Here is a 27,029-nt window from a genome sequence, read left to right as displayed (position 1 = left end):
GGGCAAGTTTTTTCATTTGCATGCCACTCTTTAAAAAAAAAATGGATTCTAAGGTGTGTCCAAAGGGAGGGCTGAAGATTGGGACCTTTTATATTTGTTCTAAGTTGCAGTGGTCAAAGTGCAGAATAGGTGTTTTCAGTCTTGCAAACTGCCCCCCCCCCAAATGTGTGATTTTGCTGCTCAGTTTGGAGGTGTTCTGGGCAGGCAGCAAAATAGGAGCTGGGGGAATGCATATGGCCACTACCCACGCTTACACAGGCAGTCATTATATAAGCTGGTACAATACAGTTTAAGCTATTGTTGGAAACACATTCAGTGATTTTAAAGCAATAAAGTTGTGAAGACTAAAGGATCTGATCCAATGAAATGTGCAGACAGCAGATTTGTTCTTTCAAACACTTGCAACAAGCTACTGTATATAAACAGGGAGCAAACCCCACACTCACACTGATGATGTTCCCTAGTTGGGTAATGAAATGTCTGCAAACAAACAGCCAAGCTCAGAGAGCACCAAGGACTCCACAGTTCAACCTTGAGCTACATATATTCTCTTCTATTGGAACTTGCAAAGTAGGACAATTCAAAGATAATTTAAATTGGTCTACATGGGATCTTTTCATGGAAAAAAAAAGTAAATGCATGTAAGCTTTAAATGCTTTAAATAGTAGTTCTATAATCTGAGAAAACAGAATGCCAAAATTATAAAAAGCATATATTCTTTACAACTGTGCAACTAAACACATTAAAGAGCTAAGGAATTTAATGATGATTGCATTCAGAACAACTTGAACTTTTAGGGGAAAAAGTAATCTGCAATTCCTGAAAGCTGTTTCATGAAATATCCCCTCAGATCGGTTGGAAAGGACAAGAAAGCTATTCAGGCATCAATTAGGCGCAATAAGGAGACCAATACTGTTTTGGCCAGACTGAACAGTGAATTGCAGCAACAATTAAAGGTAAGAAAATTGAAAAGTTATTATGGGGTGTTTTCACACTTTACAAACCTACATTTTTATCCAGTACTGTACCTTCTGTTTAGTAAACTTGTAAAGGAAAAGCCCAGTATCCATAGCTCATGCTTTTAATTTGTATTTACTCTTAGAGACTCAGGTACTTCATATAGTTTAAGTTAGCTGTATTCTGCAGAATACCAGAGGCTTCAGAACATGTGGGAAATACTTGAACTAATTACAAGATCCAAAAATTAGGGGGGAGAAGGGAAAAGAACTATTCAGTTTGACTAGCCACATAAGTATCCTGTGTATGAATGAAGAGGAAATATTGACAGATCTGTTCTCAGAAATTTCATTAAAACAGTTGGTGGAACAATCGTCATTAGAAGATTTGGACTGCAAGTTCACAGAGAATATAAGCTTTTAATTCTTACTATATTTTTCCAGCAACTTAGCTCTGTAAAAGTGGGTTTTCAGCATTAGCTATATTCAAGATAACAACTCTTAAGACTAACAAATCTCACTACAGACAAACTATGACATCATATGCAGTTTATATATCCAGTTAAGATTTTCTGTCTACCAAATGTAGAAGAAAATTAAGAGCTTTGTTTAAACATGGTTTGGTTCAATATCCCTTTATTGATTTACTTTCTTACTTGCAAAGAAACCGTAAGTGTTCCTCACTAAACAGGATTATTGAACAGGATTACTGATTGATGTTCTGTTTTCAAGAAAAATATACAGAATACTGGTTTAGACAGAAATTTTGCATACTGAAACAAAAATTGTGTCTAAGTTCACTGTTTTACATTACTTGCACAAACACACAATTTTCTGTGTATAACTTAAAATCAGATATATAGATATATATATAGTAATACACTTTCATTGTGGTATCTAAATGGCAAATTTCTCCTTTCTAGGATGTTCTGGAAGAGAGAATTTCACTGGAGGTTCAACTGGAACAGCTTCGACCCTTCTCTCACTTATAAACCAATTGCCGTTAACTGTGAAATAATAACTCTGAAACAGAAAATTGGGTAAAAGGCCTAATCAAAATCCCATATGTTTCACTCAGTGCACTCTTAACTTTTTTTTTTTGTGGTTGTTTTGTCCTCTGTCCACAGTTGTATTTAAGTAACTTTTTATAATTTTAATACAAAGAATGGAATAAGTGTTTCCTTGAATGTTCAATATATTGGCACTGCCAATCTTCCCATTTTCTTGGGAGGACATAATTTTTAAGTTGGAGCAAGGTTTATACAACTTAAGTGGCCTATATCCCAAACTGGAACTGAATACTTAATGAATTTTCTATATTTCACGTGAAAGATCATGAATAAAAACATCCCGATATCTACCTTTATCACAGAAGCACATATATTTATCATAAATGCCTTTTACACATCTATCTTATTGTGTAAATGGAAATTAGCCAGCTGTGGTCATCACTGATCCCTAAGTCAAAGTTTGCAGTCTTGCAAATCATCAGTAATTTCAGTAGCGTATTTTGTTGAGTAACCCAACACCTTCCTAGTCCCACACACATTCTTTTCAACGTTCCATTACCAGATAAATTCTGTTGTCCTTGCCTGTTAATGTATTGTGTATGTGACCACAGCTTGACTATTGTTGAAATGTTTGCATTCATGACGTCATTTTGCAGTCTGCACACAAGTGTTTCTCTTCTGTGAAAGGATTGGGTGTTGATCTCAGTCATGCACATTTCCTGAACACCACATATAGTTGCATGCTTTGCACATTACCCTTTACAAACTGACACATCCACCAGACTTTACTGTAACACACTTTGTGGTCAAGAAATGTGTCAGTACCTCAACTCTCCCAGCCTTCCCCTCAACTCCCCACCCCCACCCCCAATTTGTGTTTCTTAAAGGGTTGGGTTGTTATTTCTGTTCATGTCTCCAAGCATTATTCTTCTGGCTTGTAGACAGGTTTCATTATTAACACAAAGTTTCCTGAGTGTATCCTGCTATTCAGGTTGATGTACTGTATTAGGATTTGTTGTATATTGTATAATACACACCTTTTGATCTCATATGTAAATTTGCATTAATGCTGACTAACAGCAGATATTCTATTTAATGGCTTATTCTGGCTGTGGGATCATAGATGTTAAAATGCATGGAAGTATCTCAGCAGAATCAGAACTAGCAACTGTGTGATTTTTACAACAATAAAACAGCACAATATTTTAATTTGAGTTAATTTAATTTGGCTCAGTAACACAGAATTAAGTGGACTTGTGTACAACTTCTTACTGAATATGGAGTCAGTTATTTTAAGACTAGAACTGGGTGGGTTCATACATTATGCTAGGTTAAAATGTAAAACACATGTTTAGCATTCTGCGGGAACCAAAGTTCGTCTAGTTACAGAATTTCCTACTAGTCTAAGGTCACAGTCCTACATTCACTGATAATATTTGAAAACAAACCTTTTAGTAGAAAATAATGTTAAACATTTAGAAAGAGGCCAAAAAGTCATTAAAAGCATTCACTGTACATGCAAAACAGACAATACATTCAAAATAAACTGTAATGCATCATGCAGTTACCCACATTAAGTTTAATGGTTCACTAATCCATTTCTACATGTTGTATGGCATAAAAAGAATATCAAGTCATAGCAAATGTAGTTTATTGTTTTACTAAACATTTTCTTCTGCATGAAACTATGTATATATGAATGAAAGCACCAGAAAGGTAGTTACACTCCTTAGAAAAATATTAGATTCAGTCATTTAAACAAAACCACTTTATTCTCACAAACTTATTTTGAAGTTCATGAGTACCTGGGTATAGAGTGTGCCTGCCCTATGGTATCACATGCTCAATCCTGACATTCTCATGTTCAAATCCATAGATTCCAGCTTTTACACAATATTTAGATTGTAGATTTTCTCCGGCACTAATCAGTACAAGGGTTGTAGATGCCTATCCAGTACTCATGCAAGATATGGATGCGAGCATAGTGATAGTGTTTGGAATAATTTCTACTGCAAAATTGAAAATTTCAGGTACAAAGCTTTTATTGTACAAGTAAAGTCCAAAGTCAGGCAAGGTGTATCTTATTGGTGATAAGGTAGTATTCCTTCAAAATTTCTGGTGTCTGTTAGTCACATTGATAACATATGACTCAACCACATTCCTGGTGGTTTACAGTAATAATCCATTGTATATACTTATTTCACACTAATTCTGCTTATAATAAACAATTACTGCAATTAATAGTCATACCAGATCATGAGCAACACATGGAAAATATACAGGTAGTCCTCATTTAGTGACTGCCTCATACAGCAACCATTTGCAGTTATGAAGGTGATGAAAAATAACTTTACGACCAATCCTCCCCTTTACAACCTTTGCAGGTTTGTAAAGCAAAAAAAAGCAGAAGTAAAATCATAAGCACAGTCTGTTTCACTTAGTGACCACTTCACTTAATGATAGAGTTGTCACTCCCAATTGTGGTCACTTAATGAGGACTACCTGTATTCAGTTTACATCCTCATTGATACTGCAGTAGATTGCTCTTCGTAATGCAGAAAGCCATGCAAACTTGTCTTTATCTGTAGAACAAATCCATTGATGCCTGGGCCCTTGTAAAAGAAAAGCATTCTTGATATCTGTGAAAATAAGCAAAAAAAAAAAGTTATTAATATTCCTTAAGAATATTTGTTGAGTCAGCATGTGCAGCAGTTAAAAACTAGAATGGACATACACTCCAAAAATGTCTATTGGCTCACCCCATACTTGGTGATACACAAATATTGTTCAGTGTTCACAAAATGGTTATGGAATGAATTAGATTGGCTCCCTATCTAAGCCTAGATTTGTTATAAGTGGACATTATACTTGCACAAAATGCCTGAAAATGCCAACCTGTACGTATCTATGTATTTATTAAGAGATTTATATGGTCGCCTGCCTTACCTGTCATAACTTTGAGCAGCTTACAACAACCACAAAACATAAAAGCAGCAATAAAAAACAGGATCCAAAGAAATACAACTCCTGGTATCCAAAAACAACACTTCCCAATACATAATCACAATCACTGAGCTCCATCCTCACTCTGTCCCAACACTTGGGTGAAGAGTCAGCTTTTTAAGCTCTTCTGGAAGACTAGAAGGGTGGGGGCCTCTACTGAGAAGACCAGCTTCCTAGGTCCTGATAGATGACAACATTTAAAGAAAGAGACCTGGAGCACTCCCCATATATGACCTGGCAGTACAGGGAGATATTCTCAGGGAGAGGTGGTTCTGCATATAACCTGGCCCCATGCCATGTACTATACCATACACAGTTTCAGCCTTCCTATGAGGTTTATTATGAACGTGATATTCCCATGTGGTAGAGCTAGATAAAAGATAGGTTTGTCTTACTCAGCTCCTTCCACCACACATAGGAGGTTTGTCCAAACTGACCTATCACCACTAATAATTAAGACTAAAATGAAAGCCTATTTCTTTTATTTCCATTCTCCCCATCTCCAAAATGTGCCCCCTCCCTCATGGCCTTCAGGAAAGATATTAAATCCTGGCTTTGCCAGAAGGCCTGGGGGCCAGAGGGGGGCCCGCACCTGTGGAGATGGCTGGTGGGATGATGGGTTGCCCCCCCCCCCTCCAGCATCTTACAGATTTTTATAGGGCCAAAATTAGAGGAGGTTTTTTAGGGTATTTTTAATATGTTTTTAAATTATTTATAGTTTTTAGCCATCTTGGAGAGAATTGTATTTCTTCTTTTTTATTGTGAGCCGCCCAGAGTCACCCGTGGGGGAGATGGGCGGCATACAAGCCGAATAAATTAAATAAACAGTTGCTCTCAAATACTTGTTCTAACTTTAGGGACATCTGAATATTTTTAGAAGTGAATTAAGGTTTTTTCCCTGAAATCCGCTACTCCAGAATTAGAAGCTTAAAGGTGAGGATTTTTAATTTTTGTATGTGTGTGTGCCTTTGAGTCAGTTTTCACTCCTGGTGATTCCCTGGACTAGTCCCTGCAGTGTTCTTGGCAAGATTTTTTGGAAGTGGTTTGCCATTTCCTTCTTCCTAGGACAGAGTGACTGGCACAAGGTTTTGTGCCTAAGGCAGGACTAGAACTCACAGTCTCCTGGTTTCTAGCCTGGTGCCTTCACCACTACACCAAACTGGCTCTCTAAAGTTGAGTTTACAGATGTGTATACTTAATTATCTAAAGAAAATGGCATAGAGGACTAAAACACAGAAATGTACTCCCTTTATGATCAACTTGCTGGAACTAGATGCTGTTCATCTGGCTTTAAAGGGAACCCCAATTTTAACAGGTTACATGATAGTAAAGATGCATGTGAATTGTCAAGGTACCCGTTACTCTCTCAGCTTCCAAATAGAGGCAGTTCTGCTCTTGTATGTTGATGAAGATTCTCAGTCATCCAGATGGAATTATCTGGAGGTTGAGTCACGGCAACTGGGCTTCTTTTCGTTTGGTTTGATACTTTCACTGCTTGTCCAAGCAGCTTCTTCAGTCTAAAAGGTTGGTTAGGGGGGACCCCACACCACTTCCAGGGTGGCTGCGTTTCTCACTGACACGATGGGCTTGTTGAAGGGACAATAGGGTAGAGCTTGGAGAAAACCAAACAAACATTGGAGAAACCAAACAGCCTTTACACAAGAGGATGGCCCAGCACAGGAGAGCAACAACACAGGACCAGAATCAGCAGTTTACCTTCATCTAAAGGAAAAAGAATACTCATCTGAGGACAATGTTCACATTTTGGACAGAGAAGATAGGTGGTTTGAGAGAGGAGTGAAGGAATCCATTTATGCCCAAGTGGAAAATCCTTCCCTCAATAGAGGTGGAGGCCTCAGGCACAACTTGTCTCCCATTTTTCATGCTGCTCTTTCATCAGTCCCCAGGAAGATTAAGACCACTTCACAAGTTCACCAGGGAGGCAGCACTTAACGACCCACTTGGGGATGGGTGAGGGATTAGGAGCAAGATATCCACATCCCAAAGACTCTACTAATCACATCTATTGTCCCTTCAATAAGCCCATCATGTCAGTGAGAAATGCAGCCACCCTGGAAGACATTTATGGGGTCCCCCCTAACCAACTTTCTAGACTGAAGAAGCTGCTCGGACAAGCAGCGAAAGTATTGAACCAAAAGAAAAGAAGCCCAGTTGCCATGACTCAAACTCCAGATTCTGCTCTTGTTCTGAGTCCAGAAGTAACTAATCTAATCCACAAATATTGGCTAAACAGGAAACACATACACCAAGGTGAGTGCGCTTTCCATCCTGTGTTTTGTTTCATGAACTCAAAACAGTGGTTGCTCTATTTGGACTCAGTGGACACAAACAGTGATTGAACTACTTGTTTCAGAGCCAACAAAAAGGCCCAATATGCCATCTTGATATATAGGATTCTAACATGAAGACCTTGGATATTCTGTTTACCCTTCAACCCTACTCCATATCTTTAAAAATGAGAGTCTCCCATCCAGTGATAAAGCCTGTTACAGGAAGCTTTAAGATTTTATGAATCTCAGTAAGGCTCTTTGGAAGAATTTCCAGTCATTGTCCAAGACTATTTGAAATCAAAATGGATTATATAAATGCCATATGACTTCTGAGTAATACCAAGTCAGGTTAGTGAGATTGCACTCTAAGTTTGTTAATGCTATGTGGCTCATATTTCAACTAAAACCGACAATTATAAGTTGACTTGGAAAATGTCCCAAAGTTGTCATAAACATCATTGATTTACTCCACTTAAAGGTGATTTCCTAATGTTTTAGTCTTTTTTGCATGACAGTCTACCTAAACATCTTCCATTCTTCTCATCAGGCAAGCTGCAATAATAGACACCATTCTCTGAATTGGTGATAAACCAGATTTGTGAAATATTTGCTTCATGGAACTTCTTTTACCTTTCTCTTGTTTTTTCCATAGATTTCCCTACTGAGATCTGCCTTTACACTGAAGATTCTCACAAGTCACCTGTTTGAGTCTCAGCTCCATTCCTCTCAATGATTATAATTTGAATGTTACTTTCCTAATTGTTCTAACATCTGTCAGAAGACAAGGGGAACGAGAGAGACATTCAAAAAGAGAAAAACCTATTATATGTGATTCTTAAGTTTGATATTTTTATCAATATCATCAAACTTCATTTTGCTCCAGCCACAGAAAACTGCCCTTCCTGATTTTGTCCTAAGTTTCCCACATCAAAAAAAAAAAATTGTAGAAACTTAATATATAAAGCCAAAGACTCTGGAAATTTACATTAATTACACCATGAATTCTAGTAATGTAATGTTTTTGCTTCACTTACATTAAGAAAGGAATGGCAAGAGTCATTATCATAAACTGGGTCAGTCACTATCCCTGCCTCCAGACATTACTGCTCAATTCTCCTCCTTGAACCTTCAGTTTTAGCACCCTTTTTTTCAACCTAAACCTAATGAAAGACATTGGTAAACTTATTTCAGATCTCCTTTGCTGGCATCATCATGCATTAGTTTACCCCTAGTGGTCTTATTTGTTATGGCTTAATTGCTGAAATACAAAGGTGTCTCTGTGGAACATACGTGTTGGGACAACTTTGACTTTAATAATGATGATTACTAAAGGTTACTATTTGCCCTTGTTAGATTTTAAATGCTCATCTTAATTCTGACCTAGTTTGATATCTTTAGCCTGTGTGGTTATTAACTTCTAGTTGTTTGGTTTGATTCTGGCCCTGCTTCTAAAATGTAGTAGGGATGGGTCCATCTTTAGATGTATTTGATACAAATATGTTTGCGTTCACTGGAATATTTTTGGTTAAGTTACTTTGCTCACAGTGTGCAGATTTATAAAAGGGTCAGGCTTTTGTCCTTGAGTCAGAAGTCAGCAGATGTCCTAAGGGGACCGGAATGAGGGTAATGTAAGTATTCATTACATTATTGAGCGGTTATTTTTAACTATCATCAGTTTGATTTGCATTGTTCAGTTGTTTCTTTGTATCTGGGTACACTTGTTAGTTTGTCTTTTAAGCAGACCTCCAGAATTTCAAATACAGCCTTGAGAGATTTGGATACAATTTACCATCCATTCCAGTGTTCTGCACTCATTTTGATAAATCTGCCATCCCAGCAGCAAATTCTAAGACTTATAGCAGACTCAGAGAGCGAAAGTGGATTTTTTTCTCTCTCTCCTGCATCAACAGGGGGAAGAAAAAGAACAGCCACAGGAGGAGGAAAGTGAGGGGACTGGAATTCCTAGCAACTACATGCTAACACCTCTTCCCATGACCTCTACTACACTGCTGATGGAGAAGCCAAAACTGGACTTAGGTCTTTCTGGTCAACGAGGAGTAAAGCAGGAAACCCCATTCCATTTTCTTCACAAAAGCTTTTGACAAGGATTCCTACAGAACAGTTCTGCTCATTTATATTGTATCCTCGTGAATGTAATATAACTTGTTACTTTTTTTATCCACTCAAAATATTATCACGTCCTCCCTTTCCAAAAGGTTACAGCTTCTGTAATCCTCATCTCTGCCTTTCAAGGAATTAAGCATCTCCTGCCAGCTCCATTCTTCATTGACCAAAGAGACACCACCTAAGTCTCAATCAGCAGTGCCTGCAAGGGGTGGGGGGAGGAGTAAAAACAAGTCAAGATGGCCATCATGGAAGCATGACCAAAGCCCCATCCCTTTTGTACATGCATCAACATCAGACATGTATACAAAGGAGTGGAGTTTCAATCACACTGTCACATCCACCATTTTGCTCTTTTTTTATCACCACCACCCGCCCCTCCTGCAGATGCTCAAATTCCCAGTTTGTTTCATGTGAAAAACTTCACTTCAGAAATTGCATACCCATTGGAGTATTGGGCTGGAGATCACTAAAACAGGAGCTTCTCCTGCTACATTAAAAATAAAATTAAAAAAATTCAAGAACCACTTTCAAAAGCAGTGTTGTATGTTACAAAGAAGAGAGAGCCAATTTCGTGTAGTGGTTAAGGCACCAGGCTAGAAACTGGAAGACTGGGAATTCTAATCCCACTTTAGGCACAAAGCCAGCTAGACAACCTTGGGCCAGTCCCTCTTTCTCAGCCCTAGAAAGAAGGCAAGGGCAAAGTACATCTGAAAATCTTGCCAAGAAAATTGCAGGCAATCAATGTCCGTGAGATTTGTAACAATGTTACTGTTTTAATTAAAAACATATTTTAAAAAAAATTCTAAGAATGCATTCAACTTTTGTGCTATTTTAGGGTAATGAAAAAGCATACATTTAGAATCTGGAATATCTTCAGTCTGGAGCTGATGAAGCATTATTGTAGCCAAAAACTGATAAGTAACTTTGGGGATTCGTTCAAAGGGCTTATAAGAGATGCTGCGTTGTGAAATAACAAGGATGTCATTGAACAGAAAAAGTCTAAGATCGTGGGTATGTTCATACAACCTGAAAAATTGAAAGAAGATTAGTTTCATTAACGTGTTAATGTAATCAATTTATAAGTAATCTAACTTAATCACAGGAGAATATTCAGATGTAGTAAGCTTTCTTTAAAAGTATTATAGTGAAAATGGATTAAAAGTGTATTAAAAAAGAAAAAGTCTATACCTTGAGAAGTACAGTATAACACTATTTCAGTGTGCCCATTTTTTACTATGGTATGTCCTAAGAATCTTTAGCTACTGCTATGGAAAATAATATTTCGAGAATTCGGTTTAGGTAGATATATTTCAATATTTCTTTGTATTTAGGTGATATACAGCTGATGTTTCCAAACCTCATACAGTCTTCTTTTAGTATTTTCAATGAAAAAGTTTTATTTTGCAAAGTGTCAAGGGTTTTTAATTATTAAAACCAAGTATATTTATTTATTGCCCAACCCAAATCCTAATCACTAGTTTTATTCATGGTTCAAGCAACACATAGACTTCTATTATCTTAGGGATTGACAGTATTGCAAAGTCTAAGCACCTCTGAATTATATAAATGACTTAAATCTTAAATATGGAAGAACATATCCAGAAACAATGCCGCATGTGCTCTGCTTTTATTTCCTTGTTTTACACAAGAAGATTCTATCATCTTTGAAACCTTTTAAAATACTTGTACATTTTAAAAAGTTATAAATGCTCATCTGTCCCCATTCTCATGGCACTGTTTTCACACAGTGCTAGCTCAATCACAGAAGACTATTCATGTTGACAAGATGAATAATTTGCTAATCATTAAAGACTTAAGGTGAAGAACACAATATTGTTAGATATGTTGATCATAGGTATGCATGAGTCTGTGTATCATATCCAGGCAGCTTTATCAGCTGCCCCCAAATCCTAAAGCTACCTGTGTGTTATTTTAAAAGAAGCAGGGGAGTCTAAAGTTCTCTGGTTTATATTAACAGCTTAGTTAAATGGATTGTTCAGTGTTGGAAAGTGCTAGAAACACAAAATACTTTGGACTGATACAGTAAAATACAAAAGTTAACTAACTTTATCCAATTAAAATATTTCCTTAGCTGTTCAAACTCAAAGTTCAGACAGTGAGAACCTTATTAAAAATGCTGATTTGTTGTACATTTTTGGAGTGACAAATGTTAGTGGCACGATTGTCCATAAGGTTTTGCCCAATGATATAGTTATTTTATTTTCAATTGTATTATTGTCATCTTACATTTATTTTTTATCTTTTTATTTATAAGTGTATAAACCATTTCAGTCAAGATTACTCTAAGCAATAGCTGCAGCTAATGCATTAGTAACAGTAATATACAACAAGAGAAATACAATAGAAGACTAGAGTTTAAATTAGGATTAATATTTCTGGAGCCAGGAGCTGTACCGCACTCAAGTCCCAAGGGTTTCCAGATCAGCCATGTTCTTATGACCTTCCAGAAGGACAGGAGAATGGAAGCTACCCTTGCCTTAGGGGGCAAGCTGCTCTTTAGGGGCCCCTAAAGAGAATGCCCCCTTTCAGGACCCCTTGAGGGATTGGGACCTTCAGCTATCTGTGCGGGCATTCTCTGTGCCCTTGGATTGGGTGGGCAGAATCTCTATGGATAAGGAGTCTCAAAAATAAATACTGTAGGGCTTTACAGGTGTGTTTATACAGGTGTGTTTATGTTTATGTTTAGATTATACTATTTTTTTAAGCAAAGAATTTATTGCAATCTAAAAAGGAAGGTATGCAACATGACACACATTATTTACACAGTAAATAATTCAACACCATTTAGCATTTATTATCTGTAGGGTCTCCATTTAGAAAGAAGAAAGCCTTAAAAAAACAAATGGAGGGGCATTTGTATAAAGCTACTCTACATTTTGTTTATATTATCCCTTAATATTTCTAATGATACATTTACCTGAATGGCATATTCATTCTCTGAGAACAATTTAGCTGGGCCACATCTTGCACCATAATTAGATATCTACTGGGTTTCAGTAACTGCTGTGAATTAGAACATTAAAAATTATGCAGACTGTTACAAAATTGCTTCATTATTATAGTACTTTGCATTTGATTGCAATTTTTATAAATCACAGACTTCTAAAATGTTTAAACATCAAGAATACTTTTTGCCATATTGATCAAGATTCTGTTTACTCTTTATTTTATGCATTTATTTCAATCTATATGGTCACCCATCTCAACATCGTGACTATGGGTAGCAAACAGCAATTAAAAAACATAAAATAACAACACTCCAATAAATATGTAAATGGATGCCAAGGTAAAAAACAATCTGATCCAACAATACAACCATTCATGGGCTCTCTCACATATTCCAGCCCCCGGGTCCAGTGGCACAACCAGATCTTCAACAAATGCTTGTTGACAGAAGCTGTGATGCTACCAGCCTTGAAGGAGACAGTGGTTCATCTTCTCCTAAATAGGTCATTTCTTGATCCATCCAGATTTGATCATTTTCATCCTATCTTTTTGGGGGAGAATATGGTGGTGATTCATTTTCATGGGATCCTAGAGATAATAGATTATCTGGATCTTTTTCAGTTTGAACCCTGACTGCATTGGTTGCAACAACATTATTGGTTGCTCCAGCAGATGATCTCTGTCAAGACTTGGATGGGGAGAAATGTACCCATCTTACTCGTCTTTGACCTCTTGGCAGCTTTTGAAACCATCAACTGTCACATTTTTCTGGACCATCTGTGAAGGTTGGGAATGGGAGGAACAGTTATGATTGTTCTACTCTTACTTGAGTGGGCAGTTCAGTCAGTGGTAAGGCAGGAACTTTGGTCAAACTTTTGGATGCTCCAATTCAAGGTGCCATAGGGTTTAGTTTGTTCCTGCATGACCTGGGAGAATCATCCATATTAATATTAACATGCTGATAACACTGCCAGCTCAGACCAAGCTGGAGATGCTATGGAGATCTTGAACTGGTGTCTGGAAATAGTTAGGGTCTGGAATAGGGAGAAACAGATTCAAACTAAACCCTAACAAAATCTAAACCCTAACAATATGAAGCTACATGTGTTTATCAACATCAGGGTTGTTAACATCGAACTGAGTGGCTCTTGCTGGGATCATGATCTCCCAGAATAAGCTGATCCTTGAGTAGGGTTGGGGAAGGATCTTCCTGTGTTGACAACTCCTGCTAAATCAGCAGGTGGCAGCTGTAGCAAGGGGACTTGTCTCTCAGCTTTGGTTGACACAACAGTTGTAGCTCTACTTACCCACAATGATTTGGTGTCAGTAACTCACACCCAGACCACCTTGCAGCTGAGCTATCATGATGCACTCAACATGGGGCTGCCTTTGAAGATGACTCAAAAGCTACAGAAACCTTATTACTAGTCAAGGACACTAGTTACCATAGAATAACACAACGAGGTACAATAATGAATTTGCTTCATTGGTTGCAGTAGGCTTCCAGACTCAATTCAAAGAGCTGGTTATCACCTGTACAGCACAGCATCAGAATATATCACTATGATTCTACCCTTCTGGTCTATAAATGTTATAAAATACATAAATATCCCTCTTTTTTCTCTGGAGGAAGTGTGTGTAGGAATCTTCTGAATTTCCCCCCCCATATCAGTCCTATAGGGTAGAACAGGCTGAAAAACAGCAACTAGCAAAAGTTACCCAATGAGTTCTTTGCTTAAGTGGGATTTGAGCCTAGTTCAAGTCTAATACCTCAGCCACTATGTTCTACTTGCTATAAGTTTTCATTTATTTTCATGGTTTTATTGCTTTGTACACACTGTCCTGTAATTGACACATTCCCATATGGCACTTTTTAATACTTTTCCAGTCAGACTTCCTCATTCATAAAAGGCACTTGCTTTTCTTAGTCATTCTCCCAAAACACATTTCTTTGATTTTTAGTAAATCTATTAGTTTTCTCTTTGCCATTTATTGTTGAGCACATGAAACTCATCCTATGGAAACATCTTCTGACTTTATTACACATAAATGCCATGCACTTGCTGTGCACTTCGGTTCATATAAACAAAGCTGAGTACTTACAGGACCTCCTTGGATGAGCCTTTGTGTACTCAATAGCTGATCGTTTCTGCCCACATTCAGTTTCAGCTAGAAAATTTAATATATGGAAAGCAAGTTGGTGCAAGGGATCTATTTTCACAAGTTTTAGAGGGCTGTGCTACATAATGTAAGAAGACATTCTTTTAAAATGTTATACTTTAAGTTTTTTTTTTTTTTTATGAAGTCAAATTTAGCACAGTGAATCAGTCATATATATTTGGCTTAAATCTTGAGGACCAGCTCTGTTTTATCATCCCTCAAAGCATTTTTTTTCTGAGATGGATCAGCTCAAATTACTGTCTGCTAAGAAAATCTAATTCCCCTCATACACAATCATTTCAATATTCATATAAAACGTCACCTGTCTGAAAATACTTGCATAAAACTAGAACACCTAACTAAACTTCTGTGGGAGCAGATTGCCTTCAGACAGTTCTGATGATTTATGACTTACATGGTAGACTCCCTAGGTAAAAATTAACAGCTGCATGAAGAAAGTGTACCAGCAGAACAACTGAGCATTTATACATGTACTGCATTTATTGGGCAGTCATAGATCTATCACAGAATACAAATATGCAAACCCAAAACAGAAACTGGATAAGCAAACCAAGAAAACTCTCAATGACATAGGTAAGAGAGGACAGCTTGCAAAAAAAGGACAATAGCATATGAAAAGTTGTGGACCCATCCCTCCATGTTTTTATAGATGCCCAAAAATAGGCAAACCAGACATGGTACCCATCTAATTGTGTTGCTACCAGAAACCCCAACATACAACCTAGCCAAGAACTCACCAAAAAACTTGGGAATTACATAAATAGGAATGAACATATTATTAATTCACCATTACAGTATCTGCAGAAAATCAAAGGCTTAACAATTGAGGAAGATGAAATAATTCCCTTATTTTATGTCACAACACTCTACACACCCCTGGATCCAAAAGAATCCATTGAGGCCTTATTATATAAAGCACCAAACCTAGCCAAGCATACAAACATTTTAATACATAGAATCATGAAACTTAAGGACCTTTCCCTGTGGACTTACTTTCAGTCTGATGAACAGATATACAGAACAAACTAATCAGAGGAACCCTTATGGGAATCACCTATCTCAGGATTCATAGCAAAAACCATCATGCAACTTTGGGAAGCAACTTCCCTCCCACACATACAATCCAAAATATAGATTCTGTTATGTGTACAAAGCATTTGTCATAATCAAAAAAGGTAACATAGAGAACACACACAACACAATCAATAACATCTTGAACATTAAAAAACTACACTTCCTAGATATTCTTATCAGCAGAGGAAACAATGGCATGTATCTCAAAAAACAACACATACAAACCAAGAATTGCACTACCAAAGTGACAATCCAACTGCCAACAAGAAAAGCTGCATAAAAGAATTCTTTTCCCATCAGCAGATTACTTCAACTGCTAGACATTAGAGTGGCCCCAAACCAACGAAATCTCTCCAAGTATCTTAAGCAAACCCAAAGATGCAACAACCTAAGCATACAGAATGGAATTATTTACAACAAACAAGTGAGAAGACTGCGAAAGCCACCATGTAGGACAAACAAGGAGAGGATTAACAGAACACATACTGTGCATGAACACCAGTTAGCAGTCAGAAGACATGACGAATGTTCTTTAATTTTAAATTTTAATCATGTTTTATTTTAATCTAACACATACACACATTTAATCACAAATTCAAGTGGGAAACTGTAACCATTTTAGATCAAGACAAATCCCACAATGCAAGAGAATTCTCAGAAGCCTGGCATTCTGACAGATCAGCCATTAACAAACACATAGAGATAAACCTAGTCTATCACCTATTTAATGGGTGGGAGAATGTTCTAAAGAGTAGAAGTTGGTACTAACTAATTCTCCCTGTGATAGGAATTCTGCAGGCTAGTCCCATTGCTTGAAAAAGCTCTCTCTGGTTACTGTATGTCTAAACTTGAATATGGGCACATCTGGAAGGGTCTGCAAAGATGTGAAATGGAACAGCTGTGACTGGAATTTCTCAGCATAGCTTGCTACTTTGAACTCCTATTAGCCACAAAGGAAATACCATACAGTTATTTTGTGCCTGTATGCTTTTCCTTCTGCAACTTACAGCAGCTCTGAATGTGATTGAAACTGTGGGAGCCCCACTTCATTAGAGGAGGAGGAGGAGGAGGAGGAGGAGGAGGAGGAACTCCTATTTTCCAGTCACGATCTAAATTGGGATAATTATACTATTGCATGCAGTATACAATAAATCTCATTCAACTAAAAGGCTGCAAAATAATCATCCTGCTGAAACAAATGTAGAACAGACCTGATCTATATAATCCTTGTGTTGATTCATTTGCTTAATTGCAGTAGTCAAGTCTTCATGGTCAGTGTGTTCTTGAGGAGTGTAAAGTCTAAGAGCACAGAGGAGAGTGATGTATTCTTCGACCCTCTTAGCAGGGCACAGCAGAAGTTCTTGTAAGCTACACAGCAAACACATACACTTAATATTTTGATTAGAAAAATAGCAGATAAGCACAGTGGTTAAAACAAATTGCCACGAGATTTAAAATGTAGAGCTAAGTCAACTAACCCATTTGGTAGGAACTACAACCCATTTAACTCTCTAGAATCTTATCTATAAAATCTGATGCTGTACAGATTGCTATGATCTGAATGCTGGATACATTACTATATTTTACTTTACAATGAAGATTGCTCTAATGTTCAGTGCTGCCATCATCACAACTTTAAAAGACCACAACACCAGATATGCACATTTCATAAATAAAAGATATCAGACAACCTGTGACCCACTGGATTCATGTTTCAGATATTTCCTTGCTTTAAATAGAATGGCCATGGGCAGGCAAAAAAGCAGGGAGAGCAGGAGCAACTTCCAACTTCTTGCTGGCTTCCTCATTGACTTTCCTTGTGGGAAGCTGGCAGGAAGTGTCAGAAATCTTCCTTCCTTCCTTCCTTCCTTCCTTCCTTCCTTCCTTCCTTCCTTCCTTCCTTCCTTCCTTCCTTCCTTCCTTCCTTCCTTCCTCCCTCCCTCCCTCCCTCCCTCCCTCCCTCCCTCCCCACACACCCTTCTCGACCCCCACACACCCTCGGTGACCTGTGACATACCCTTGTGACCTTCCTCAAGCCACACCCTCACACACCCTCCCCAACCTGTGCCACACCACCCACACCCTCCTGGACCCGCACCCTCAAACACCCTCCCTGACACTCACCCCCCCTCAGACACCCCCCACACTGGACCTCTCACACATCCCCACACACCCTCCCCATGCAGCCTCACTGCACCTCTTGCGCACCCCCTCACTCTCTCCCCCACCCAGCAGCAGCCACTTACCTGCCTGCTGGCTTTGGACTTGCAACTTCCTCCCAGCTTCCCCACTAACTTTGCTTGAGAGAAGCTGGCAGGGAGCATCAGCAATCACAATCGAGTTTAGACTTCCTGGTGGCTTCCCCACTGACTTGTGGGAAGCTGTCAGGGAGTGTTGGAAATGACAATCACATGACTGCGGCTGACCGCAGTGGCGCTGAAGCAGCCAAACTTTGCCAAATTTCAGTCCCACAGGAATAATAGGTCCTGGATTTTGGATGCATTCTATAAGTTAGCCCATTTGAGGTACCTTAGTTCAAAAATTGTTGCCCTATGATGCACCATTCACCCAACTGAAGGTTACAAACAGATACAAGAATTTTAGTAGCATATAGATGTGCCAATTGTTTTGCTCCCAGGCTATGACAATCCTTTCCATGTGTGAAAGTGCAGGGTTACCTTCTCATGGTGGTAACAACAGTCCGATCATGTCTCTTCAGGAAAGCACGGAATACTGGAATCGTTTCTCGGCACTGTGGAAACAAGAGGTTTGGATTATCAGGATGACCGGATTATATATGAAATCGGCCAATTTGTGTTTCAGGGGAGGGGGGGAAGTATTGTGGATACTGCCAGTTTCTAAAAGTGCTGCATTAGAATCTAGAGCTGTCTCTAAACTCAGCTCTCACATCATTCGATCACATGTTAGAAGTTTAGCATCCAAGACCCATCAAGGAAAGTGTGTTATACTAAATCTCTCTTCAGGGATATGGTGGTGAAAAAAACAAGGACTCAAATGAAGGCAGGTCACCTGGTGTACAATATAACTGTAAGTATGGATGAATTCATACTTTCGTGTCTCTTATTTTAAATTTTCATTATTCTAAGTAGGTCTCAGAACAAAAATGAGAAGTACATCATTATACAAACCGAAGAATATACCAGTGGATAACAGGAACAGATAAATTTCTAGTTCATCATACCTAACAACTTAAAACAGTTCTGTACTGTAGAGAACTGAATATAGAATATAAATGTAAACATGTTTTTAGTATCTAGTTACTATTGGTTGAAAGTTTCAAGCAATGCACTCATGGATTGAATGATTTGAATGAATATGATTGATAATGATTTGAATGAACACATACTTCTTTTTATGTAATAAAAACAGATGTATTTCAGCTGGCAGATTTGTTGCCAACATTTAACTTGTTCAACTGAGCTTGTGAAGAATGACAATCAAGCCCACTCTTCTCTGAGTCCCTCTGGAGATACACGCCATCTCTCCAAATACAGCATGGAAACCTGAAGCAGTGGGGAACTTTCATGTACATGTGAAGGTGGGACTCAGCTTGTCTCTGCCTGACTTGAGCTTTATTTTCCAGGAACAACATGTGGGCACCCTTCAGCTTTGCTAAAGCAGAAATCATTTCACATTACCCCAATCTATCAGCACTCTGTCACAGCATAACTCTTCGCTTCCTTGGCCAGGCAGTTCATAAAATGCTTTCTGTCCAAAGGATATCATGTTGTTACGAGTGTTAATTAGAAGCATGTGTATCTGCTACAGGTCAAGACTGTTTCATTAAAGGAAAATTTGTTTTGACAATCAGTAAGAGAAGGTAACATCAAACACGTGTTAAGAATTGCTAAAGGGAGCTGCAGCAGAAAATGTATTCAGACAGCTGCCTTAATGGACTTCCCAACACATTTTGAGGAAAGTATCTATTTGTGCACCTTTTTCCCCCCTTAGAGTTTTGTACAATGATATGCGTCCCTCAATTTTTGGATAAGAACTACACCCTCCAACAATCCACGCCCAGAGGTGTTGGATTATAAAGCCCATCAATCCCCATCAACACAATGATGAGAACTGAAGTTTAACATTTTCTAAGTTGGGTTGGAGAAGGCTGGTTTAGGAACTCTCTGGGTAGGCAGACCAGATAAGAAAAAAAGTCCACTGCCATAAACCATGGTTTGCATGTACCTTTGTGCCAACTTGATGGACATTAAACTGTAATTTGTGCCCCAGCCCATGGATGTGTATGATTATGATTTGAATGAACACATACTTCTTTTTATGCAATAAAAACAGATTTCAGCTGGCAGATTTGTTGCCAACATTTAACCTAGTTTGAGCTGTTCAATGAGTTAACGTTAAGGCCATCCAATTCACAGACATGAATAAGGACAAGACTTTACAATCCTGATTAAGCATCTGATATGGCAGATATTGTTCACATTATACTATTGTGTAAATTGATATCCCATATAGCTAAAACAATCCAAGTGTCAATTCTAGAGATAAATCTGAAACCAGCCTGCCAAAATTGTCCTTTCATCCATTTGATACTGTGTGAAATTGAAATGCCACGATGAATAGCAGTTGGCTTATACCAGGCTAAAGAGATCACAGCTATGCAAAAACAGGGAGGAGGGCTACACAGTAAAATTGATTAAAATCACTTTATGAAATGTATTATTATTTATTAAACCAATCTATATAGCCACCCATCTCACCACAGGCAAATATGGGCGGCATACAACACAGCTAAAAACAGTCAATAAATACATTAAAAATATAAAAAGCAAAATAAAACAGAGAATAAAAGAATGTTTAAAATAAGGAAGCCACCTCACTAATTCCCAAAACTGACTCAGGTAGGTAATGAGGTAGGTAGGTAAAATAGGTAATGAATGAGAAGAAGGAAGTAATGTTAGTCCAGAAAGATGAAGTGAATCACAGGGAAAAAACTAACACTGCTCTCAGGTTAGAAATGAACAGACTACAAAGAAACAAATAACTCAGTAGCAATAACCTTTTGCCATAATGCATGCTGGCCTCAAGGAGGAGGAATCTGAAAATCCTCCAGGCATGATCACAGGCTGCTTCATACTTATTTTCTGGCTCCGTTGAGATGAGGAGAATTCCAGTTAAACCTGTTGTATGCATGCTAGCCAAACCCAAAGGCTTCCATCACTGGCACCATTTGAAAGTTGTAAAAGGAAAATGCCCTTCGTGCATTTTAAATGAATTAGCAAGAGTCTCCTAAACCCATAGAGAAGAATAAGCCAGATCGCGGGAGATTGGTGTACTCTTACCTTGTCTATAGTTTTCAGAATTACTGTATAGTTGTTGAAAAAGTTTGCATATGTTTGAAATTGCTGGCCCAACTTAATGAATATGTCTCCTAAGTTTTGGGCAGGGCTCCATTCATTAAGCCTTCGTGTTAACTCAGCTAAAAAGCACCTGTATTTGGAACAGACATAGAAGGGTGTTTCTATCTTTCTATCTGGCTGCAGACAAGTTGGAACAGCTGGTGATAACAACTTTATGCTTCCACATCGAAGGCATCATCTCCCTCCCCCTTGGCTTACCTTGGATACATTAATGTGTCTGTCTCTACTCTAGCAGAAGAGAAACCCAGGAAGACTACAGAAGATTATTGACCAAATATTAATTGATCACAGGTAAGTTTAATATTCAGTTGCCCAACCATAACTTGCTCTATTCCTAGAGGATAATTTCAGCATATAGGTATCCAAGTAGAAATCTGAGGAAGCAGAGAAGAGTAGCATATGGTCTGTCCCTTGAAAAATAGTCCGTCCTTCTAATTACTGCTATTCTGTGCATATTTCACTAAGAAGATCCACCGTGTCCGGTTATTGCAGCCTACCTTATACCAAGTGATTCCATACATCTAGAGTCATTTTAGGTGATTATATATTAGAGCCACCTATATATAAACAAGTATGTCAGCTTTCTATAGCCTTTAGCAAATTTGATACTTTACCTGACCTGCATTTTTTAAAAAATACATCTAAGCGTTCAGGCAGTTACCTCTGGGAAATTTTGTTAAATCACCTGCATGAATGGAATGCTTGCCAATCCAGACTTGTCTATAATAGCTGACATTACATCAGCCAGCAGCACCTGGCCAGCCTAAGCAGAGTCAGGCCTGAATGCCAGAAGGGGGAACTAAGAAATCCCAGGGCTGTAGGCGAGATTGGGAACTGGAAAAAAACCAAACCCATCTTGGAAGAAAGCAGTGGCCAAGCACTTATGTACTGTTGTCAAGAATATACAGGACATATACATATATGTCTGTGAAATCACTAGGAGATAAGCTTGACTTAAATATTTTTTTAGAACAATAGCACAGTGAAAGTTACCTGCCAGAGAAATAATACCAACACAATAAAGTATGTGGTCTTTTTGTTAGCCTCTTCTCATATGGGAACCTGTATATTCACCACTGGATGCTTACCTCCACAATAATTATAGCTAGTGTCCTATTTGATCCTGTAGTCTCAGGTGGCACAAAACCACAATTGAAAGATACTTTATAATGAGACCAGTATTAAATATTTTAAGCTCAATACATGAACCTAAGATTAAATTTGCTCTTTTATACTTGCTTCTTTATCTTGGTGACTTGCCTCTTTTTCACATTTATCCTCTTCTGAACTTTCCCATGCTTTCTTGTCCTATTATCTAGCTGTTTTCTTTAACCAGTTTCGTTATTTCTATCAGGGAATGGCAAAGGGTATATTGGAAACATTTTCCTACTATAATCCGTACGTGTTATCCTATTCAGTTCAGTTGCCATTGTATACCAGAATGAACCACAAATGTTCACTACAAAAAAAGCACAAGAATAATTCATGGAGGGTTTCAGAAGACATTGTGTCAGATGGTGGTGCACCTGAAGAAGGATTAATAGGTCCAGAACAAATGGCAATGCACATGCCTTGAATGAGTCCAGAGCAATCAAATACCCTCTTCTTGATATCTCCAGGTAGGATGGGAGAGACTCCAGCCTAAAATCTGGGAAAACTTCTGCCAGCCAATTTATGAAAGAGAGGAGAGCTGCTTAACTTTTCCCAAATTTTTCTCCTAAACATTGTAATGCCTCACTGCTTTGCCACCCACCGTGGGGGAAAAAAGAGACATTTCATTACCAAACCATAGAATTCTAGGGTTCGAAGGACCATTTAAATGGACTACTGAACCCAACCTCATACTCAGTGCAGAAATCCAGATTAAAGCATCACTAACAGCTAGCTATCCACAGGGAAGGGGAGCTCACCATCTCCCTTATTGGTTCTAGTGTTGACCTGCTCTTTACCATTAGGAAGTTTATTCTATGTTCAGTTGGAATCCACCTTTCTGTCTACACTCTAAGATGAGAACAGCCTTTGACTTTTGTGTGTGTGTGTGTCAACCCTCCAAGTATTTGAAAAGTGCTTTCATAACCAGATATCCACATAAAACCTAGTTACTAAGCTATGCAAACCATTTAGAAAGGCCACTTTGTGAAGAATATTGATGCAAGTGAAGCATTCCTTTTTAAAATGTTGAGGCAACCCTGCCAAAGGTCAGTGTGGCTGCACTGATGTCTTGCTTTCTCAGGTTATTTGCTTGAACAGACACATTCCTGCAGTGCTGGGACTGCTGCTGAAAGCGAAGTGCCTGTATGTGTGGTGATGACCTGAGAAAGCCCTCAAGGTAGCTGTACCAAGCCTTCCAAAGGATATGACTGCTTCAGTACTGCAAGGAGGGATCCTACACTTGTACCAACGTGTTTTGCACAAATCTTAGTTTCCAGACTCCTAATCATCCTTCGTGAACTTCTCTATACTATCCCAATTTCTCTGAATTGTTCTTAAAGTGTTCAGAAATGAAGGTGCTCAAAACTGGAACCAGCGATAGGGATGGGATCTGACCAGTACAGAAAATAGTGCCCCTACTACCTTCTCTGATTTGGGAGTTGATGCAGTTGCTCCTGATCTGAAATGTCCAGCTTCCTATGCTGTTTTTCACTGAAAACAAACACTTGGAGACGTGTTCTATCTGTGATTCTTATTTATGACTCCTTAACAATCCAGATTAGAAAGAAATTAACTGTACCGGAAGAGAGAGATCCAGTTTGATGTAGTGGTTAAGGCATTAGGCTAGAAACTGGGAGACCATGAGTTCTAGTTCTGCCTGAGACACAAAGCCAGCTGGGGACCTTGGGCCAGTCACTCTCTCTCAGCCCCAGGAAGCAGGCAATGGCAAACCAATTCTGAAAAACCTTGCCAAGAAAACTGCAAGGAACTGTCCAAGCAGTCACCAGGTCAACACTGACTCAAAGGTCGGTCAGTTGGTCTGTCTCTATCTATCTATCTATCTATCTATCTATCTATCTATCTATCTATCTATCTATCTATCTATCTATCAACAATCCAGACTAGAAAGAAGTTAACTGTACTGGAAGTCTACCAGTCATTTCAAATTATTATATCCCAAACACCTGGGCAATTTTTAGAACTAGAGCTAGTAATTGTTTTGTTTTATCTCTGTAAGCTTTTATATTGAATGGTTCAAAATAGTCAGTGAAATATACCTGTTTACTTGTAAAATGTCCAAGACATCAGAGAAGATGAGCTGAATACTTATATCACTTAGGATGGCCTGATGGGATGCCAGTGCTGCTTCTAGTGGCTTAACATAGACATCTTTCACAATTTCCAGAATGTGCACATAGTTTCTCTCACTTAGAAGAAGCTCTCTAGCAAAGCTTTGGCGCTTCTCTATCACATCTTCGGGTTTATCTGTCTAAACATCAAAGAGACAGAAAACTTTTTTTTCAAAAAAAATTGTGCTTATTTTAACCATCTAACACTTGATGTGGTGTACTGATTTTTGGTTATGCAACTTAGAGGCTCCTTTTCATATATCCAGCCCTAAAGAGATTCATACATGTTGCTATTATTTCAAAAGCCTCTTCAGATTCAGCCCTACATATGTTTACCTGGAATTAAGCCTTACTAGGCTTTACTGTTGAATAGAAATGCATAGTACTGCTGGTTACTTGTTCTCATAATACACTTCATTCATTTCACAGTGCTACCTCAAGATTAGCCCAACTGATCTGAAGATTTCAATATGCTATTTCACATTTAGATGTTTGTTTGCAAGAGCTATTGAAACAACTTTGTTTTGCACAGCACCAGTTAAAATAGGCCACTTTAATCATTAAAGTTTCCATGCTGGAAATGTATATATTATACATGAGCTCCATTTTGTGAATTCTGAAGCAGAATTATTCTTTTTATTCTTTTTAATAAAATTATATATTGCTTTTCTTTCAAAACTAGGATCTAAAATAATTCTAACGATGGCGTCTCAATAAAAACATCAAGTAATGATCCATTAAAAGACCTAAAATCTCATGACAAACCACTTATCTTTAATCAAGCTGTTTAACTTTGTCAAAAAAACCCAAACATTTGGAACAGAATAAGGAGAAACTAGGACATTACAGGATTAGTGCAAACCAAACACTTGATTCTTTTGTACCTTAGGTAGCACATCAAGCCATGTTTCTGAAGTGCTTTCAGTCAAGAAATCCTGGTTTCCAGGTTCTCCATTCTTATTACATTTCTTCATCAGGAAAGATGATAGAAATTCCAAGGGGTTTTCCTAAGGAACCATACAGATAAATGCTTAAGAGAATATGTCCATTGTTTCCTTTCCTGCAGACACAGCCATTGCCACGTCAACTAGTAAGAGAGGAAGCACAGATTATGTTCCAACCACTTCCTTCCACTTCAATGAATTATGTCCAGACTGTATTAGAATAGCATTTTATGGCTTGATTCTATACTTCTCAAATTTTATACTTCTCATATTCAAATTCATCTTGAATATGTTCTCCCAACATATATGCAAAGAAAGGCAGTGAAAACATGTAATCAACAACACGATTATGTTGATACTTCACTGCCACGTGCTCAGAATAGTGGCTACCATGCACAGGCAACACTGATGTGAAGGATCTCCATGTGCTTGGAGAAATGTATTGCAGGTCAGCTTCATCCAGCAGTTTAAGGTTGCTTTCTTTGTGACAGCTTCCTTCTGTGCAAGTAGGATATTGGTGACAATTTGATCTAAAAGCAACAACAGTTGAGAATGACTGTTCTCAAGCAGACTGTAATGGGGCATCATATTCACCTTTACAAGGACACAGGGACAGGAAAGCACATTTTTGGTTGGTTGCCTGATAAAGATAATTCTTTTTCATTAGCTTAATTAAAGCTTCCTGCATTGTGTCAAAAAATATAACTCCCAGCATTTCTAATCATTTTCCTGCTTATCACTGTTGTGTCTTAAGTCTTGAGAGAAGTAAAACCTTCTCTAAAAATACAGATAAGTGCAAAAAAGAAGACAATGTGTTCTGCTCTCTTTCCACATACAGCTGTGTATAGGTGTTGCTCTGTAGCTATGGCACTAAGTGCATAAATGCCATGGTACTGGAGCACCACAGTGTCCTATGTGAAGTCAGGAAACACAGTCCTTTATACCTTTCTATGTAGGATCAACTTATGAAGACAACTGGAAGAAACGCTTGATAGATCTGAGATAGTGACTTCTGGTCTACTAAAATGGATGCCATAATCAGTCCCTTGGCCTGTAAACCAAGATGCTGCCAGGCTTTTCCTGTTCTGCTTACGTCCCCCTAGAAGCTTTAAGGAAAAGGGGCAGGATGGGACTAATAAGCAAATTCACAGGGAGATTTATCCCAAATGCTGATCAGGAACATATCTAAGATACAAGAAACAGTACTGCTAGGGGATTGCAGTGGGGGGCCAACTTAGGGATAGCACAGAGCCAGGGTTTTGGCTCCTGCCTTTCAGGGCCACCACCAGATCCAGCAGAGAGGGCATGCTGCAGGTCCTGTCAGCTAGGGAGCTTCATTTGGCAGGTCCTAGGCGGGTCCTAGGTCCAGGTCCATTTCTGTTGTGGCACCCGCTTTATGGAATACCCTCCCCCCCCCAAGGGAGGCTGGCTTCATCACTTTTGACCTTCTGAAGGTCCCTCAAAACCTGGTTATGCCATCAGGCCTGGGGACGCCAGGGGATTGGTGAATTATTGAGGTGGCTCCACTATTATTAACATCTCTTCACTCAGTATTTAGTCTTTTTTAGTTTTTAGTTTTAGTTTTATAGTTTTTTAATAATGATGATGATAATTGTTTACTATTTATTAATTTAACTGTTTTTTAGTCTTGTTGTATGCTGCCCAGAGTCACTTATTTGTGAGATGGGTAGCTATACAAATTTGACAAATAAAATAAAATAAAATAAAAATATTACCTCTCTTTCCCCGCAATGGGGAGCACCCACCAAACTGTCTTAAGGATAGCACAATGATGC

The 27,029-nt window shown here is 38.4% G+C and overlaps 2 protein-coding genes across 8 annotated transcripts in view; one reads left to right on the top strand and one right to left on the bottom strand.

Annotated features, from left to right (window-relative positions):
* The window catches only part of REPS1 (RALBP1 associated Eps domain containing 1), a 61,014-nt gene extending 50,831 nt beyond the window's left edge, over nt 1–10,183 (top strand). For 5 of the 7 annotated variants that reach the window (XM_007423522.3, XM_007423519.3, XM_007423521.3 and 2 more), the window contains 2 exons: nt 851–956; nt 1,880–3,098. In XM_007423522.3, the coding sequence (XP_007423584.1) occupies nt 851–930 (80 nt within the window). In that variant the 3' untranslated portion in view covers nt 931–956; nt 1,880–3,098. The other 2 variants (XM_088141503.1, XM_088141500.1) reach the window with 2 other exon arrangements.
* The window catches only part of ECT2L (epithelial cell transforming 2 like), a 46,715-nt gene continuing 23,534 nt past the window's right edge, over nt 3,849–27,029 (bottom strand). The window contains exons 13-21 of the mRNA XM_007423529.3: nt 25,174–25,296; nt 24,218–24,429; nt 20,931–21,078; nt 18,288–18,361; nt 16,821–16,977; nt 14,458–14,523; nt 12,326–12,411; nt 10,241–10,413; nt 3,849–4,605 (exon numbers count right to left, since the gene is read on the bottom strand). Of these exons, the coding sequence (XP_007423591.1) occupies nt 4,475–4,605; nt 10,241–10,413; nt 12,326–12,411; nt 14,458–14,523; nt 16,821–16,977; nt 18,288–18,361; nt 20,931–21,078; nt 24,218–24,429; nt 25,174–25,296 (1,170 nt within the window). The 3' untranslated portion in view covers nt 3,849–4,474. The remainder of the gene's footprint in view (nt 4,606–10,240; nt 10,414–12,325; nt 12,412–14,457; nt 14,524–16,820; nt 16,978–18,287; nt 18,362–20,930; nt 21,079–24,217; nt 24,430–25,173; nt 25,297–27,029) is intronic.

This window comes from Python bivittatus, unplaced genomic scaffold (genome assembly GCF_059951505.1).
Source record: "Python bivittatus isolate LINGU-HERP-01145 unplaced genomic scaffold, Pbiv_v1 ctg000020_np1212, whole genome shotgun sequence".
In the NCBI taxonomy this organism is placed as follows: domain Eukaryota; kingdom Metazoa; phylum Chordata; class Lepidosauria; order Squamata; family Pythonidae; genus Python; species Python bivittatus.
Note: the sequence above shows the minus strand (reverse complement) of the source record. Positions and strands in the feature narration are given on the sequence as shown.